The sequence below is a fragment of the Dendrobium catenatum genome, unplaced genomic scaffold (genome assembly GCF_001605985.2).
Source record: "Dendrobium catenatum unplaced genomic scaffold, ASM160598v2 fragScaff_scaffold_716, whole genome shotgun sequence".
In the NCBI taxonomy this organism is placed as follows: domain Eukaryota; kingdom Viridiplantae; phylum Streptophyta; class Magnoliopsida; order Asparagales; family Orchidaceae; genus Dendrobium; species Dendrobium catenatum.
This window is the reverse complement of record NW_021319178.1, coordinates 14,992,944-15,011,664: the sequence shown is the minus strand read 5'-3', so window position 1 is coordinate 15,011,664 and position 18,721 is coordinate 14,992,944. Positions and strand designations below refer to the sequence as shown.

General features: G+C 35.1%; 3 protein-coding genes across 4 annotated transcripts in view; 2 read left to right on the top strand and 1 right to left on the bottom strand.

The window, feature by feature from the left end:
• The first annotated feature begins 474 nt into the window (after positions 1–474).
• On the top strand, positions 475–10,762 carry LOC110101845 (persulfide dioxygenase ETHE1 homolog, mitochondrial). The gene is made up of 9 exons (XM_020829915.2): positions 475–1,064; positions 3,892–4,020; positions 4,219–4,326; positions 7,104–7,238; positions 8,848–8,889; positions 8,960–9,019; positions 9,104–9,157; positions 10,400–10,424; positions 10,515–10,762. The coding sequence occupies exons 1-9, from the start codon at positions 813–815 to the stop codon at positions 10,616–10,618; spliced, it is 909 nt and encodes a 302-aa protein (XP_020685574.1). The 5' UTR covers positions 475–812; the 3' UTR covers positions 10,619–10,762.
• An 850-nt stretch (positions 10,763–11,612) lies between these two features.
• Positions 11,613–14,379, bottom strand: LOC110101850 (protein PLASTID MOVEMENT IMPAIRED 1). Its single transcript, XM_020829920.2, has one exon. The coding sequence runs from the start codon at positions 14,354–14,356 to the stop codon at positions 11,870–11,872; it is 2,487 nt and encodes an 828-aa protein (XP_020685579.1). The 5' UTR covers positions 14,357–14,379; the 3' UTR covers positions 11,613–11,869.
• Positions 14,380–15,359: 980 nt separating this feature from the next.
• Positions 15,360–18,721, top strand: part of LOC110101839 (mitochondrial pyruvate carrier 4) — an 11,628-nt gene continuing 8,266 nt past the window's right edge. Inside the window, exons 1-5 of one of the 2 annotated variants that reach the window (XM_020829908.2) lie at positions 15,362–15,523; positions 15,748–15,874; positions 16,950–17,048; positions 17,134–17,186; positions 17,569–17,642. In XM_020829908.2, coding sequence (XP_020685567.1) covers positions 15,820–15,874; positions 16,950–17,048; positions 17,134–17,186; positions 17,569–17,642 — 281 coding nt within the window. In that variant the 5' untranslated portion in view covers positions 15,362–15,523; positions 15,748–15,819. Of the gene's footprint in view, positions 15,524–15,747; positions 15,875–16,949; positions 17,049–17,133; positions 17,187–17,568; positions 17,643–18,721 lie in introns of both variants that reach the window. The other variant, XM_020829910.2, reaches the window with a different exon arrangement.

The window sequence follows — 18,721 nt, the reverse complement described above, 5'->3', positions numbered from 1 at the left end:
TTACATATATATAATTTTAATATCAAATATGATACTCCTATATTTTATTCTTATCACTTATACTATTTAATAAATTTTAGGATGATTTACAAGCATACCAATTTATTTCATAATATTTACATATTTAACACTAAAAAATTAATATTTCATATTACCATCCATAAACAATTTTAATATAAAATAATGTCAATCATATATTTTATTCCTACCACTAATATCACCCTATAAATTTTAATATTTCATTTTTATACTCATATTTATTCTATAGATAATAGACATGAAATATTAAAGTTTTAGATGTTAGATATATAAATAGTATGATATAAAGTGGTATATATGAAAATCCCCTAAACTTGAAATTAATATTTAATTACTTGCACCCATATTTGATCTATGATAACATATATGAAATATTAAAATTTTAATGTTAGAAGTATAAATTAAATGAAATAAAGTGGTATGTATGTAAATCCTCTTTTAATATGGAAATTTTTTCTTTTTATTTATTTTAACATATATACCCAAAACTATTAGTAACGCCAAGTCCTTCTCTAGTACATGTGAAACTCCGGCGGCGTTTCTCGGCCGTGCGAAAAATTTTCAGAATCCCGATCAAACTCCGGCGGCGTTCCTCCAAACTTTCTTTTTTACATGTTTTCCCCCAAAGAGAAAGACTCTGTCAACCTTATCTCTCTCTCTCTCTCTCTCTCTCTCTCTCTCTCTCTCTCTCTCTCTCTCTCTCTCTCTCTTTCTCCCTATAAAATCAGAAGAATGAATAACGCGCGACAGATATAGCGACAGATATAGAAACAATGCTCCCGCTTCGTCTCCACCTGCCCGCCCATCGGGGTCTGCGCCTTCTCTCCCTTTTCACTCGCTTTGGTTCTAGGCAAACCGTAGCCTTCTCAGTCGAATCGAAAGTGAGATCGGTGGCCATGGCGTCGTATAGCACTGCAGCTGCAGACGCATCGAGGAGGCTTCTCTTCAGGCAGCTCTTTGAGAAGGAATCATCCACCTACACCTATCTTCTTGCCGACATGGGGCATCCAGAGAAGCCCGCCGTGGTGAGTATGATTTATTGATTTCTCATCCTCTGCATTGATCTTGTTGGCGTTGGATGGATTTGTTGTATTTATTGTGAAATCATGTGGAGTGGAGATTCTTGTTGGTTCTGTGGATGAGAACGAACTTTGGATGCCTGTCTCTTTCTTTGCTTTCTTTTAATTGATCCTGGTTTGCATTTAGTATTTATTTGCTTTACTTTCTTCATCACTTTGCTGTTTGATGTTAAGTTAGATAGCTAAAAATCTAGATTTTTGTGGTGCTGATGAAATTATAATCCATAAATCAATCTGTTTTCTAATCATGAAAATAGATGCTTGTTAATCTTGAAAAAATTGTTTAACTGAAGATTACAGGGTTGGAAATAAGTTTAGATCCTCTTTAGGCTCTAAATTATTAAATGAATTGTTTATCTTGTAAATAGCTATGTAGATAGTAATCAATTTTGTGTTTTATTAAGTGGAGATTAGTTAATGTAAGGCTATCATTATTCAGCCAAGGATAAATTAGGTACTAATTAGTTATTTATTAATCTAAGGATCTCTTTAAACATTAATTATTTAAGCTCTATATTAAGAGAGTAATTAGATTTGGCTTATGTTAAGAAGGGTAGAGATAGACCTAAAAAGATTTGGTTAGAAAATATTAGAATTGACCTTTTCTCTATTAAATTTAAATGAGAATTTGATTCTTAATAGGACACAACAGAGAAAAAAGATTCATTTAGCTGATCCCACGTAGTGGGATAAAGGCTTTATGTTGTTATTGTTGTTGCAGTATTAAGAGAGTAATTACTTAATTACTACAAGTAGCTCAGAAGATTACTTTTTATGATTTAGTAAGAAGTAATTAATTAGTTATTGGATGTGATCATTATATAATGCAACTATTTGTTAATTAAAAATTAAAAGTTTATAAAATCTAAGGTGGTTGTTAAGCACCAACCAAGGGATGTAAGCCAGTATTAATTAGAATCATTGATTGCATCTATTAATTAAACACTAATAAAATGATTAGTTAATCCAATAGGATTATTATTAACTTATAGATTAATTAGGGAAAATTGTAAGATTAATTAATCTAAAATGGCATTTAAGCACTAATTAGAGGGAAGTAATGATCGTGTGCATTAATTGTTGAGGAATGCTTAGTTTTAGTGGCTGCTATGAGGGATGTTGGATCACTTTGCTGAAGGAGATATTCTCCTCACTAGGACATAGTACCAGGCAATTGACCTTCTGGATACAGCAAAGCACTTAAACTTTTTCAAGAAGCCCATTGAAAAGCTATTTATAAAACTTTCATGGATGGTTTAGTTATAGCCTATAAGGAGTTATGGATTAGTAGATGCAACAATTTATTAATGCCTTTTTCATGGGATCACTTGTGAGAAGATGCAACCCTATTCAAATATTTTATCAAGAGCTTCACATGGTAGGTGCATCCATCTCTTGAACCTATTTAGGAAGCCACAATTGTTGACAATTTGCATTTATAAATATTTTTAAAATTAAGAAAATTTAATTTCCTAAATTAATTAATGTGGTAATCAATTTCCAAGATGTCCCAAGTTCCCAATGTATGACTTATAAATGCTCAATATAACTTACAAGGCTCACATGCTTTCCATTAAAAGGACCACTTCCACGGGTTTCTCCCAAGAGAAGCGAGACTAAGGTTTCGTTTGGGACGGTTTTCTTACTACTTCTCAAAATGACTTTTTAGTATAAAAATTAAAAATTTTGAACTAAAAAACCTGTTTAAAGAAGAAACAAGAAAGCTGCCCCAAACGAAGTCTAAACCACACCATATTACAAACTTTTCAAAAGTCTCTTATATAATTTTCAGCAACTCCCCCCAAGTTTGTAATAATTTTGTTTACATGGAATAAGTATTATGAATCTAAAGGTATTTCTCAAATTGAACCATATAGAAGCACTTTGATGTTTATGCAAAGTTGATGGTCTCCAATTTGGATTGAACCATAACTCCTAGAATTAAAATTCATGGTATTATGAATATTTGCTTCCCAAGAAGTTTTAATAGCTTAAACATTGTGAGGGCCATGTGCCAATTCCAGAATTCGTAAGCATTTTCATCTTTGTCCTCAATCCTCCTATTGAAGAGGCACCACTTCTATGTTTACATAGGTAGAGTTCCTTGATGCTCCAATTGCTAAGAGCATTTTCTTAACATAATTATATTAAGAACTTTAGTTCAGTAAAATAGCATCCAATATAATTATGCTATTTACTAAAAATGTTAGGATGAGACGGCACTTTCAAGCATATCCCAATAACTTATTTTTATTCATTGAGCTTTAAAATTAGCTTTTACTAATTAAAAGTTGGATTTTGGTTATTGATGCTTATTGTTGAATATTAAATTTTCATTACACCTATTGGACTTATTACTAAATCTCTCAAAATATTTTTATTGAGAAGATCAACTAAATTATTTCCTGATCTCATATAATTTAATAATGATCACTTCATTTGAGATCAAATTTAGAATATAGTCATGTCTCAGACTAATATGTCTGGATTTGCCATTATAAATGGTACTACAAGCTTTAAGCAATATAGCCTATCTATGACAAGCAAAGAAATAGCATGTATCTGTTTTTTTCACAATTCTATATCTAATAATAATTTTTTTAGCCACTTTCCTTTGCGTGTAGCCACTAAATAGTTCAATCTATGTTTTTTTTTTTAAATGCATAAGTTAAGAGAATATTGGGAAAATAATGTTTATTTTATTAGAAATTGAGTTAATTTTTTTTATGTTATGTAAGTTATGCTAAATAGTTTAACTTTCTCCTTGGATTAGTTGATTGACCCTGTAGATAAAACGGTAGATAGAGATTTATCGCTGATCAGGGACTTGGGAGTGAAGCTCATCTATGCTATGAATACTCATGTACATGCCGATCACGTGACTGGAACTGGCATCATAAAGGTCTGTGAAGGCTTCTATTTTTTCAGTTTGTTCAATGGCTAAGCTAGTCAGTTAAATCGATAATAGCAAGACACTACTAAATGTATATTATTATCATGTTCAAGCCTTTTTTATTTTTTTTATTTTGTTCGTATTTCTGATGTAATAAATACATTTCATTTGATTTTTGTATCTTCCTCAATAGCCATGAACTTGCAGGTTAAAGTTCCAGGTGTACAATCAGTCATCTCCAAAGCTAGCAATGCAAAAGCTGACCATCTAATTGAGCAAGGTGACAAAATAAATTTTGGTAATCTCTATTTGGAGGTATGGATTGGTAGATTTTATTCAATTTTGATGATGTTGATAGGAAAAGGCTGATCTTATGTCTAATTTCATTTCTTTACATATAGTGGTGGCACTTGGTTTACATGCCAATAGAATAATTAACCACAAATAAGTTTTTTCATGTAAATTCAATAGATAATTTCTATTTATTAAAACATACACTACAAGACACCAAATATGTAATATGATCATAAAAGAGGTATTGTTTACAATGTAATATACACATAATAAATGTTATCACAGTATCAAATTATAATAAATTACATGACACAATGATAACAAATGTCATTTATTCTATGATGATTTACAATATATGATGTTCATAATTATTCATATTAAACTGAATAATTAATGCATTGACAATGCTAATATATCTATATGCAATCACATCAATCATTTTCATCCATATCCATAATAACTCATTGGCCATTTATCATAGTAACTTTTATGCACAATCGTTTGATCAAGATGCCTTGAACATGAGGAAGGCGCTTTTAACCAATGAAATCCTTATTGAATCATAGCTATATGGGCATGTCAGCCCAACTAGCCAATTATATCGACAGAAGGGTGTTACCAATCATTGATATCCAACATAAAAACATACACATTTTAGATATATGTCATCAACAATCATATATTAGATGTTTTATGAGCAATATGATCAATGCCTGATTCATATTAATCAAATATGTTTTGGATGAACAAGATTTTTTACACATCAACTAAGACAATTTACATGATAAACACATTTTGCTATCATATAAATCATTTTAGCATTAAAAAATTGCCATCAATTACTATGCCAAAGCTATCTACACATCATATGGTATTACGACATGATCTTAAAGCTTCTACAAATGTGAATGGCAAAACTGAATATAAAACGCATGGTTGAATATGTTGAAAATCTATTATATATACAAGCAAACTTACACCTAGCATTAAAGATAAAACCTATAATAAAGAAGGTACATTTATCCTCTAACAAATAAAAGCTACCTACCTTAACGTGCAAAGTGGAAATCTAAAGTTCAGTTGAAATCCAAATGGGCAACAACAGATGTGGACCATTTCGAATTTCCCAAAGTAGTAAAAGATCTCAATCAATGCATATGCACCCAAACATATATGAAACTACAATACTTAACTAGCTACGTTGTATCATAGTCAAATATAAGAAAATCATAATTAAGATTTATTGTCTATTATTATTATTTAAAGTCAAACCATAAATCCATAATGATAATCTTAAGTATATAATCTAATCATAAAAAATCTAGTTAATTAAAACTTAGATGAACATTTACAAAGAATTAACCTGATAAATCATAATGTCGAAAAAGGGACAATGGTTCAAGCAACAATAATATGACAAAAGTTGAGGACAATGAAACATTTACAAGGGATAAATTAGATTATTAGAAACATTAATCTGTTCGATGAGCTCAAAGGAAATGATGAGGTTGTATGAGTTATCTTAAATTCTTATACTCAAGTTAGAATAAGACTGAAGGATGATGATGAGTAACCAAAAGCTAAGCTACCTAACAATTAATGGAAATGTTATCAATGAAAGCTTGAGGTTTTATGATAACTGTTTTTTGAGAGGGGAAACTCATTACAGTCACAGAGAAGGGAGGAATAAGGCTCGTGGTAGGAAAACCTCAATGTAAAGGATTGATCTACTGCTCAAGGATTGCCATTGAAAGATAAAATGAGAAGAGGAAATCAAGGTCTTTATTATGGCTATCTATGGGAGAAGAGGAGGCTTGTGAGTAACCATAATCGATTTCCCCTTAAAAAATATGTTAGAGGTGATGAAGAACGTGATTTGCGGCAGTTTTGAATGGGGATTTTTGCACAATCCAACTACTTACGATCTGTTTGGAGCTTCTGCAGTTATCTGTAAAAGTTGCTATAAGACAATTGTAGTAAGATTAAATTTTTTGAAAGCTATTGTAGTTATTATATATTTTTTTTCTTTTTAAAAAAGTCGGCTGAATTTTTTACAATACCACTCCAACAGATTTGTTTGTAAAAAATTGATTCTCATTACTATGGGATATTTCAAAAAGATGTAAGACAATTGTAATCAAATACAGTGTGATAGGAGTCTAAAAAATAAAGCAACCAAAAAGCTGCACCAACCAGACTCTTAAGTTGAAAGGTTTTGGACTGATGCGGTTTGCTACATTTACTATGTTGCTTGATGGGCTTGATCAAATGTTCGGCTGCTTAACCATTAAGTTTATGTTGAAGAACAGGGAAAGGATCCAAGTTCTGATGGAGGGTCAAATTACCTTTTTATTTTGGTTATGCTGTTTTGTTTCCTCAAATAATGTGATAATATAAAAGTCTCGATAATGTTTTACTTTTCAATATTTGGAGTTTGAGTGATTCAAAGCTAACCGTTAGTGAATCAGGAAGGTCATTTACTCGATAGTTTCTCCTTTAAGCAAGTAGCACTTTCTTAATTTTACTTGGGAATATTTGATCTTTTTAAGATTAGAAAACATGTTTTTGAAATTAATATTATTGTAAACTCTTCAAATACCTTAAGAACTTCTAAAATGTAATAATTTCGTATCACACAATATAGTGAAAACAAAATCAAATCTTTTAATACATGTTCTCTATTTACAAGCAATCAAGTTAGCCCCTACAAAAATTTTAAAAATATAGTTATTGTTGCACGTTGTTCCCAAAATAATTGAATTTTTCATGAAAAATATGAAGAAAAGCTATTTTTCCAGGTCCGCGCTACTCCAGGGCATACATTAGGCTGTGTTACGTATGTAACCGGCGATGGACTCAATCAGCCAAATCCTAGGCTAGCTTTCACTGGAGATGCTGTGTTGATACGTGGTTGTGGTAGGACAGATTTTCAGGTATGGTAATCTAACCATCCGTGTGGCATAACGTATGCACTGCGCTAAGTTTTTGTGGTATTATTTTATGGATGTTGGTCAAAATATGTTAGATAAAAACTTTAGGATTCTATGCCATCACATAGAATGTTATATTCTTAAGCCTTTTCAGAGAAACTTCAGTTACTTATTGATTTCTTCCATATAATCACATATATTATAGTTCTGGTGATTCTTTTACTTCAAATTTTTGTGACAAAAATATTACTATGCTCAGTTAATTAGAATCAGGTTGGTGACTTGAAACTATAAAGTTGATAATTATAATTTTTGCTCCTACATCAAAATATTTGAATAGATTTTTAGACAAATATCAATGTTGGTTTATGGTCATTTTATGTCTATATATGTACTGGAGTTTATAAATATATTTTTATACAAAGAGTTTTACAAAGTTTTATGTTAGAAATTATGAATGCCGGTTTATATATGTCAGAATATCATTTTCATCAAATGTGTTTTTTGAATCAGTCATTTATATTGCAAATGGCTATCCACACTAAGGCTTCGTTTGGGAAGGCTTTTTTACTGCTTCTTAAAGTAGCTTTCTAGTAGAAAATTTTTTAAGTTTTGCACTAAAAAACTGCTTTAAAAAGCAGTAAAAAAGTCGCCCCAAATGAAACTTAAGAGTAATTATACGAACAGTTTGTGTAGTATATATGCTAAATCAATATTCATGAACTCTCCATCTCATATGTGGTTTGTTAGGTCAATAACATGCTATGCTCTGCATTTAAAATTTAACCTAAACTAATTGGCCGTGTTTGTCAATTTGAAATAATAATTCTATTGGGCGTTTACACTTGAATATTAGAAAAATATGTCAACTATTTGTTTCATATTATCAATGGACTAATAGCACTTTGAAATCATTAAAAGCTTGAGGATTTTTATGGCATATTGCCGTTTAGAAATCATTCATGCTGGTTGTTTAGTCGTTTGATTTTTTTTTTGTGCTCTATTTTAATCTTGTTTTTTGGAATTTTTGTTCTACTGTGCCATGGACAACCTGTGAAAACCAAAGTAAGTTAAATGATGCATAGGAGATTGGAGAGATTGAGAAATGAGATGGTAACTTGTATGTCAGTTCAAAGAGCTATTGGCATTGGCGTGGGAATGATCTCCATTGAAGGATTGAGATCATGATTGGATTTGGTTGAGTATAGTGTTCAATTGTTTGATTTGTTTGAAACTGTTAACTTGGGCTTCATTTGGGATGACTTTCTTACTACTTCTTAAAGTAGTTTTCCAGTTAAAATTTTTTAATTTTTGTACTAAAAAGCCGCGTTAAGAAGCAGGAAGAAAGACATCCCAAATAAAACCTTGATATCATAATAGAACCGGAAGTTTCCTCCTGGCTGTAAGGATTGTCGGCATATTATTAATGAGATCATCAGAGAAGGGAGAGGGAAAAAAAAAAAACAAACTTTGTAAGCTTGTCAGCCCTTCACATAAGTTCTCTCCCATGGATGAAAAGAAAAGGCTTCCACAGAATGGTCCTGATTTTCTTCTAGCTTCCATAATCTTATTTTTGTGGTGTGTTGAATGATTTATGTTATTAATTTTACAGGGAGGAAGTTCACGTCAGCTCTACCAGTCAGTCCACTCACAGGCAAGATGATCAAATAAACCATAGTTTTCTTTCTAGTTAGCATCTTTCAGTTAACCTCCTTAATAAACAGATATTCACATTGCCTAAGGAGACACTTATTTATCCTGCTCATGACTACAAAGGCTTCACCGTATGAAACATTCTCTTCATTCAATTTCACTGCAAACGAAATTGACTTTTTGCTTTGATATTTATGACCCGATTTTAAATTTAGGTTTCTACTGTTGGGGAGGAGATGCTGTACAATCCTCGCTTGACAAAGGATGAGGTAAATGCTTGCTCCCCTTTTTTTTGTGTTATTGTATAACATACTTTTGTGTGATGCCTCTGCAAGTATTGATGCAATTCCACGCTACACAGATTTAGGCTTCGTTTGGGCGGCTTTCTCACTGCGTCTTAAAGAAGCTTTTTAGTGTAAAAATAAAAAATTTTGTACTAAAAAGTTGTTTTAAGAAGCAGCAAGAAAGTCGTCCCAAACGAAGCCTAAGCCTTAGGCTTCGTTTGGGACGACTTTCTTCCTACTTCATAAAATTGCTTTCTAGTATAAAAATTAAAATTTTTATACTAGAAAGTTGCTTTAAGAAGCAGCAAGAAAGTCGTCTCAAACGAAGCCTTAATCATGAATTTTAAGTTATTTTATAAATTGGGGTATGATGATATTATGACATAATCATCAATTTGGTGAACTTATATAAAATCTACAGTTGATGGTTATACATACTTATTTGCAGATCCTAAGTTATTTAATTAAAAATGCTTTTAAGAATTTAATTATATTTTAGATGCCTTAATTTTCTTCATGAAAAAGGGGACAATTCTTATGTTTTTATCATAGGAATTAGGTTAATATTTTTTTCCATAAACAAATCATAGTGAAATATTCAACAATAATATTCTTTTATGGATTTTTTGTGCATTGATATTTTCTTTTATTTTTCTCTCTCAGTGTTTGAAACAAGTTTCACCCCTTTGTTAACATCCTCCTTTCCTTGACCATTTTCCAAATCTCCTCTCAATTAAGTTTATCCTATTTGTCCACCAAAAGGTGCTTTTATCAATCCAGCTATTAAAGTTTCATTTGGAACCCCATCGGGCTTAGCTGGGTTGGTGGACGAGCATGGTTGGGAACTCTCCAACCCAATTCGATTCCACTCTATGCAGCGCGACCCCTTAAGTGGGGAGAAAATAACTGTGGGTCCTGCGCCTGTGTGGCTGGTTGCTGGTAGGCTTGCCGAGGAATTAGTTACGCCACCCAGTGCCGCCTAAAGGGATGGCAGCGGGTAGATACTCCCGTTCAAAAAAAAAAAAAGTTTGGAATAATTTTTTTACTGTTTTCTAAAGCAGTTTTTTATTACAAAACTTTTTCTATAAATTTTTGTACTAAAAAATCGCTTTCGAAAACAATAAAAAAGATGCCTGAACTGAAAGCCTAAATTATCAAATTCTGTTGAACTGCATAGAAAACTTAAAAATTCCTAATAATTTATTGTTTGTATTCTCATTATCACAGGAAACTTTCAAGAGCATCATGGAAAGTAAGTACAGTGCCAATTACGGTTTCAGACTTATAATATTTGTTGCTGCAAACTGTTTCTTTCTATAAATTTCTGTTCTTTAATTTGTAGATCTAAAATTGGCATATCCAAAGATGATTGATGTGGCAGTACCAGCAAATATGGCGTGTGGGCTTCAGGATGTTGCAGTGAAGGCTGAAGCTGCATCTTCTTAAATATTCAAAGCTAAGCTGTGTTTGAATAGTTTCCTGTTCATATTAATGGGCTGTTTGGTATCTTATTTCAAGCAGAATTTCAGTAACAGAATTTCTGGGATTTTGAATACATAATAAAAAAAAACAAATTATTTTGCTGACTCACGAGCCGGCTTGAGCTTAACTTCAAATAATTCATTAGCCTGCAAATTGGCTTGTTTTAAAAAAAATATTATTATTAAATACATTAGAATTCAAGAGTAGAAATATAAAGCTATTATAAATATTTAAAAATTTTATCTCAATTTTTTATTTCAAGTGAGAAAAAGGATTCATGTAGCCGACCCCACGTAGTGGGATAAAGGCTTGATGTTGTTGTTGTTGTTGTTTATAATTTTATTATAGTTATTATTTGAATCATAATTATTTTCACACTTTTGTTATAAATGAATTTGCTCGTGAGCTGATTTGGACTCATAAAATTAAGCTTAAGCTTAAATTAGAGGTGATTTGAGCTTTTTAGAGCTTATTGCAAAAGAGAGGGAAGACATATTTTGGAGGAGGAAAATTTAACCTAAAGTTTTATTCAAGTTTTTGAGACCTGGGCCGGTGTTTGCCTCCATCTGAATCCAAACCTAGCGCCCCGTGCCTTGCAACCTTGCCTGCTCCGGCCCACTCGATCAACCAATGACCTGACCTAGATCCCATGCCGGCCCAGGTCTGCGCTTTAGATTTGTTAACGCGCCCTTGCCTAGCGCGATTCTTTGGTTGTCCAGCATGCAACACTAGTGCGACCCAACACCACCCAATCTGTGCCTTCTACGCCTTCCAACCTGTGCGTCACCGGCGGCTTGAACACCTCTTCTTTCCTAGACAAGAACATTCCTCCACCTCGAGATCGTCTCAACGAGGCTCTGATATCAATTGTTAGGAAATTGTGAGGTCTTGAGAGCTTCTTGAGCTGTTCTTGAGCTTCATGCAAGAGAGAGGGAGAGAGAGAGAGAGCGAAGACTAATTTTGGAGGAGAAAAATTTAATCTAAAGCTTTATTCAAAATTTTCCCCAATTAATACATCACATATGACATCTATTTATAAATATTTACATTTGATGTGATAACATACAGGAACAAAATAACTTAAAACTAAATCAATTCATAACAATATTCAAGCCAACTCAAGAGCCTGCTCAAAGCATAAAAGTCCAATGATATACATGTAAGTTATCCTAATAGAAACTGTAATTGCGAAAATAGATTCTATCAAAGCATAAATCACTCCAAATGAAGCCTAACATCAGGATTGCGAGTTGCCTTCAGCCACATATCTGCCATTAATCTTGCAGAAAAGCTCCAGATTAAGTTCTTTCCTCCTTTATCTTCCCCCTCTCTACCCTTCTTCACACCCTTCACCACTCCATAAGCCACCAGCCACTGCATAGCCGTTAGTCTCTGTCTCTCCCCATCCCAGACACTCCTCTTCCTCCCTAACTTCAGCTTCATTCCTCCAACATGTAAGCTTCCCACTTTGAACCCCTCCTCCCCGCCTCTCGGACCGCCACCACCTCTAGTCGCCTGAACCATCATGATCATTGGAGCTCCAACCGCCTCGTACCGCCTCACCGGATCCCTCAACTGAACCAAAACCATCAAAATAACTCCTTTAGCTTCACCATTATCTTTCTTTAACCAATCCTCGAGTGTGACAGCGGAGTCGAGAATGGAGCTTCCATTGCTTTCGATAGCTGGCGAAATGTCGAAAGGGGGTTCCTCTTCTGCCACTCCAGCTTCTACCTTAAGCCCTTCGACCGCCATTGTCTCCATCTTCTGCAGTGAGAATGAGAGAATTTCCTCCATGGACACCAATGGTTCCTCTCTCACATTCCAAATCCCAGTTAAAATTCTCTCTTTTCTCCCCTCATTCATTGCTTTGGCCATTGATTTCAGACCAGCTACAGACTTAGCTGCAGTAGAGTTGGCCCTTTCTTTCTTTCTTCCAGTTACAATAGCTGATGCAATTCCTTCAAATGCAATCTGTTCTGCAGTTTTACCTATGAGCTCATCCATGGAAGTTAGTGACAGCAGCTTTGATCCAAGCTCTTCAAATCCCTTTGCTGAAATCTTCTGGAAGATTTCGATCCCGGCCGAGGGCTTCGGATCATTGATGATGATTGGTTTGGAGACCTGCATTGCAAGTTTTGGCGTTTCCCTTTTCAAAATTTCGATATCAAATGGATTCAAGGAGGTTAAATAGCCTCCATCTCTTGTGTGAACAACTGAGCCTAGACCCCTCCCTAGATCAGAAAGATAGCTTTTTTCTTCTTCAGGGCCTTCTTTCGCTTCAGTCTTCAATGAGTAGTTAGCTATTTCTTTATCACCTTCAAGCTCCAGCATCTGAAGAAACTCCCTTGTTGCCGTCTCTTCCTCAGCATCAAGCTCCTGAGCTTCTCCTGGCTGTGGCTCTTCGCCACCTTCATTGATCATCATGGATTCAAGAGCTTTGATTTGGTTTGCGATCGAGTCGAGCTCTGTCAATCTGAGTGAGTGTGCATTGTCGTGCACTACTTCCTTCACAACCTCGCTCGAGGCCGAGGCCTGATCTGATGCCACCTCGACCTCTTCTTCCCCTCCAAAACCGACCTCAACTCCCTTATCAATAACATCAAAGTCAGGGAGATCAAGATCTTCAGTCTTGGCCTCTGGCTCAGGCTGAAATTTTGGTGAAGGGTCTTCATCCAAGCTGAATTCTTCAATCCCTGTGAATTCTGGAGCTGAATTTCCATCCTTGGAAGGCAGCGGTGCTGGTCGCATCGCCCTCGGGCTCGAGATACTAAATGACGACTTCGAATGCCGTCGAGCGAAGGTTGAAGATGAGTCACCCGACCCTTTGGAGCCCAATCCGGTTGGAACCTCAGATGCCTGGCTATAAATTCCTACTCCCCCATCCTCCATGATCTGAAACCCCAACTTGATTACCAATTCTCCTCCTTTGGCCTTACCAGAGAGCTTGAAAACTGTGTCCCATTGCCTAATTCTAGACCCCTCAATGCTCCTCTCCATGGACTCTTTCACCAGCAAGCTCAGATCAACCGAGCTCCGGCCGAAATCGAGCTCAGGAGCATCAATTGCAATAGGGGATATGACAAAAACACGGGGCTCAAACCTGAGCGGCTTCCCCGAGCTTCCTCCACCGTTGCAATAAACATGGCTTTTGATGAAGAGAGTTTCTTCGAAATCGGCGGCGCCTTGCAAGACTCTAGCTGGCATGGTCTTAACAGCCCCTTCCTTTGACTCCTTCTTCCGGACGCTAACGGCTAGGCGGATACCGTTCATCGAGGCAGGGAGGGATTGGATTGTCACGACTTCGATGGAGAAGAGGATGGAGAGGCGTTGCTTTCCGATGTGCGAAATAGCTCGAAGTGGTTTCCAACTCCAAATCCCCTTCTTATTTGTGTTGCTCGGGGTGTCAAAGAAGGCGGAGGGTGGTGGATCCAAAGACATAGATTCGGGTTGCGGGCGAGAGCGAAAGGGAGACATGGATAAGCGGCGGGTGCGAGTGCGGGGGTCATAGGAAGAGTTACTGGTGGTTTGGGAATGGTCGGAGTGGGGGATAGCATTGGTGGTGCGGGGAAGGGCGAGAGATGCCGTTCGGCGGGCTGTGTGGGCTTGGTAGAGAGTCTGGCTCAGGGCGTCGAGCTCCTGGAGGAGCTTGCTATTTTCGACGTCGGCCATGGGAGGAGAAGGATGAAGGGATGGAGCCATGGCGGGAGGGATAAAGGAGGGGAGGTTAAGCAGCTGAAGGGAAATGGGCCATAGAAGTTTGGATGGGGTTAGAGGGAAATGAATGGAGGAGGTGAGAGTGCGAGTAGCCATGGAAAGGGACAGAGGTGGGGAGGAGGAATGATTGAGTACCGGTTGGGATTTTTTTTATTTTGTGGCTCTGTTTGGAGTTTTGGCGCGAATGTGGACAACGGACATTTAAAAAGTATTTAACGGTCAAGTCGGGGTTTACAATGCTTGGAGATTCGGGATTATGGTAACAGATATATATATAAATATAATATATATATAATTTTTTTAATTAATTTGTTATTTTTTTAAAATATAATTATTTTTCTTAGTAATTTTGATAGTTATCACCATATAGTGTCATTGATTTTACTCTTAAAGGATGCCCATTTTTTTATGATTTTTATGCTATTGAAGGATTACGCAATTTTTTTTTTTGTTTTTTTAAGAAAATGTTGAAAATACAAACTCTTTGTACATAGAATTAGACATTATTTGGAATAACTTTTTTACTGCTTCTTAAAGCAAATTTTTAGTATAAAAATTTTAAATTATTTCGGATAGCTTTCTTGATGCTTGTTTATATATATATATATATATATACAAAACAATATTATATATATACAAAACAATATTCTAATTAAATTTTTGTTGGAAAATTTTTATATCAAGATATTCAATTAAAATGAGATGAGGATGAATTTTGCAATATTTTGATCTATTTTTTAAAATAAATGTAATATTTATTACTCATGTATTGCACTCATTTTAAAACATATTTAAAGATTTTAAAATTTTCTTTATTTTTTATGAAAATAAATTTTAAAATAAGAAGTTTTATTTAAAAAATAAAACATTAATTTAATTGATAATTTATTATCACAAAATAAATTCAATAATCAATAAAAAATTAAAAAGTTGCATATATGATGAAGTATAAATATCAGCTAATTTAATAATTTTTTAACTCATCTTTCTCTCTCTCTCTCCTCGTAATCCAACTTGATCATAAACGCGCCATTTTGCTTTCCCGGCCCTGTCTTAACGAGTTTGGTCAACGGAAGAATCGCCGGCGGAAAGCTTCAGGACGGGAGCTTAGAGGTGACCATTCCCTCACTCCTATCTCTCACTCTACTTTGGGTTAGTTAGCCAATCTGTTATTCGAAAGATTCTACGTAGATTTTGTTTTCAATTCAATTTTTTTTTAAGATTTCAAGCTTTTGTTTTTCCTTTCAAAATTTAAAGTTAAAACGCAAACCCTAGATACTGATGGATTGATTTATCATTATAGAATGGTTCTGATTGGAATTCCTTTGCTATATGCTTGCATTATTGATGTTTAAACTGATTTTGTTTGTCTACAGAGTGAGATTTTCCTGCTGAGAGAAAGGTAGGGAGGGTGGTAAGTAGATAGAAGCTAAAAAGGATTTTTTGTAATGGCAGCAGCGAAGTTTCAAGCGCTATGGAACCATCCAGCTGGTCCTAAAACTAGTAATTTATCTGATCTTAACATCCCAACTCTTTGGGTTTGCATTATTAACAAAGTTTTATCTCTATTTTAGGCGTTATTTTCATCATGTTACTCTCATTATCTCTCTAATATTATCCCCATTCTTTATAATTTTACCACAAATTAACCATAAAATTCATAGTTCTGCCTTAATAGCCGGATAGCCCTCCTAGATATAAGAACAAGGTCTCACCGAATCTAGGGCTGTAAAGTATGGGGAGCAAGGCCAAGTATTCCGTTGTCTTGCTGATTGATTCCTTGCCTCATGTAAAGTTTTTTTAATTTCTTTTCTAACATTAAGAGTGAAGCACACTTCTCCATGTAGGAGAACTATAAAAATATACTTTTTTTAGCAAAAACATTTCTTTTGCATGGTATATTTTTCATCTCTTTGATCAATCTCCATGAGGTATCTCACCTACCAGACTCACTGTCTCAATACAAAATTTGCATTAACGCATAGAAAACTGATGTTCTTGGTACCAATTTGAGAGGGATTTGAGTGCAAACTTCCTTCCAAGTAGCCAAATTCATCCTCTCACAATGCAAGTAGTTCCAAGCTAGTGGAAGGAAACTTACCAAATCATAAGAAACAAGAGGTTGATAATAAAAAAGTTAAGGTAGAGATAAGGAGACAAGGATGGAGAAGAGAGTGAGGGGAGAGCAGAGCTTAGAAGTGGCAGGGGGAGAGGAGATGAGCATGAGCTGGAAATGAAGGGAGAGGAGTTTGCATGTGTCAGTGCTTCATTTCATCAAAATATTCATCATTGTTCATGCAATGCAACCTAATGGCACCTCTATATATCTATGGCAATAGGTTAAACACTTAATGACTAACAAATCCTCGAACATGATGGAGACATTAAAAAAATGAAAAAAGATGTAAACTAATCTAAATTTCCGTGATCATCCTATTAACTGTTACTCCTTGTTTCTGTATTGGGTATCAATCAAAAGTAAGTTATACGACGACTTCTGTCATTTTGCATACATTTTATGTAATTCTTTTACAGATTACGCCCTGTTTTACCATCATTAACATCCTCATATCTGCAGTTCATTTTTGGGCTCCAACTTTTAAATGGGTTATCAGCATTGCTAACGTTGCAGACTTCTCTAAGCCACCTGAGATGATATCGTATCCTCATCAAATGGGTATATGATTATATATATCTCCATATCTGAATCCATTTACATGTGAGTATATGGTCTGATGCTTCTTTGTTCAACTTTTTTGAAGTTGTTGCTTGCACTGGAATCATCTGGTCACGCTACAGCCTGGTGATTACACCTGTAAGTCTTTCCAATTGCCATTACTAATAAACTTTAGTTTGTAACAGCCTTGCAAGTTGTAATCTGTTCAACATACATTGTTCCTTTGTTTTATTGATTGATTAATAGCGTCCAATATTAGAAGTTTTCTCTTGCTTATGTTAATCGTGATTTTTTTTTTCAAATTTTATTAATATAATGGCTATACTTCAACCTTGTACTTTATAGTTGAGTTGTTAAAGTTAATGGCAAAATGTTTTCTTTGAGTGTAAAACTCAAAAAAGATTTGAACTTAACAGCAGCAGTTTTTACTGCTTGATGATTTTTACTTGAAGAAAGCTCTGTTCTGCAATTTTAGTCCAGCATTCATTAGAGTTTCTCTTGCTTAACCTTTGGCTTGCAGAGGAACTTGAACCTTTTTTGTGTAAATATTGGAATGGCTAGCACAGGGTTCTATCAGCTTTCTCGCAAAGTCCGGTAAGTAATTTTTTGCTTTAAAATGTGATTCTTTTCTAATTTATCTTCAGTCGCAAGGAATGTTTATATATAAAAAATTAATAACTATTAAATGATTAATGTAAAATTGTAAATAAATCTATAAACTTTGCCCTTTTGTGAAAGCATGGTAATTTTCTTAGTTTTGATGCAGTCCTTCCTCCTCTTTTATTGCTTTATCCACGAAGAAATGTTAAATGTCCTATTCTTTGAGCAAAAAAACATAACTACTGAAATCAAGGACACCTAAGCATACTGATGGACCTGCTCGGTCCATAGCCCCACCGGCCCCTGTGGGGCCGGTACTCATTTACTGCAGGCGGAGAACCCGCCTGCCTGGGCGGACAAACCAAGGGGGGGGAGTAAAGGGGTGGGCCCCTTGGGCTCACCAAATTGAAAAGGTGGCATGAGTTGTTTGCCCTAGGGGTATTGAGGGGATTTGGAGGGGTTTTATGTGAGAGTTAAAAGTGTGTTAGGGGGGCTTTTTGGAGGATCTTGTTTTTGTGGCTGTTTTAGGTTTCTTCTTCTCTAGGGCTTGGGAGAAAGCTTCCCTTCTCGAATTGGGAGCATTGTATCCGTGGAAACTTGTAAGTCTTTTGATATTTGAGTAAATGAAGTGTTTGTGAGTGTTTTCATCCAAGAAATTTCGCATTTTCCCATTGTTTTTGGGCTGTTTTGCTTGGAATCCGAAAATTACAACTCAAGATCCATCAAAGTGGTATCAGAGCGCTAGATCCACAAGGAAGGGATGGGTACACGAAGGATTGAATCTATTGAAGAGAAAGTTGGAGAGTGGGAAGTGGAGTTCACCGCCCTTAAGGAGAAATTTGCTTCCGTTGATGAAAAGCTTGATGGAGTAGAGGAGTTGAAGACTCAAATGTTAGGGTTACAAGAGATGATCAAACAAATGGTGGCGGGCCAACACAACATGGGGGGTTCGGTTAACCCTAACCCTAACCCTAATCCTATTGCGCCGCCGGTTGATGGTGAAGGAGGTAGTAGGGTTCGTGAGGGACCTAATGCAAAAGGGAAGGAGGCCATTGACATTATCGACCATGGAG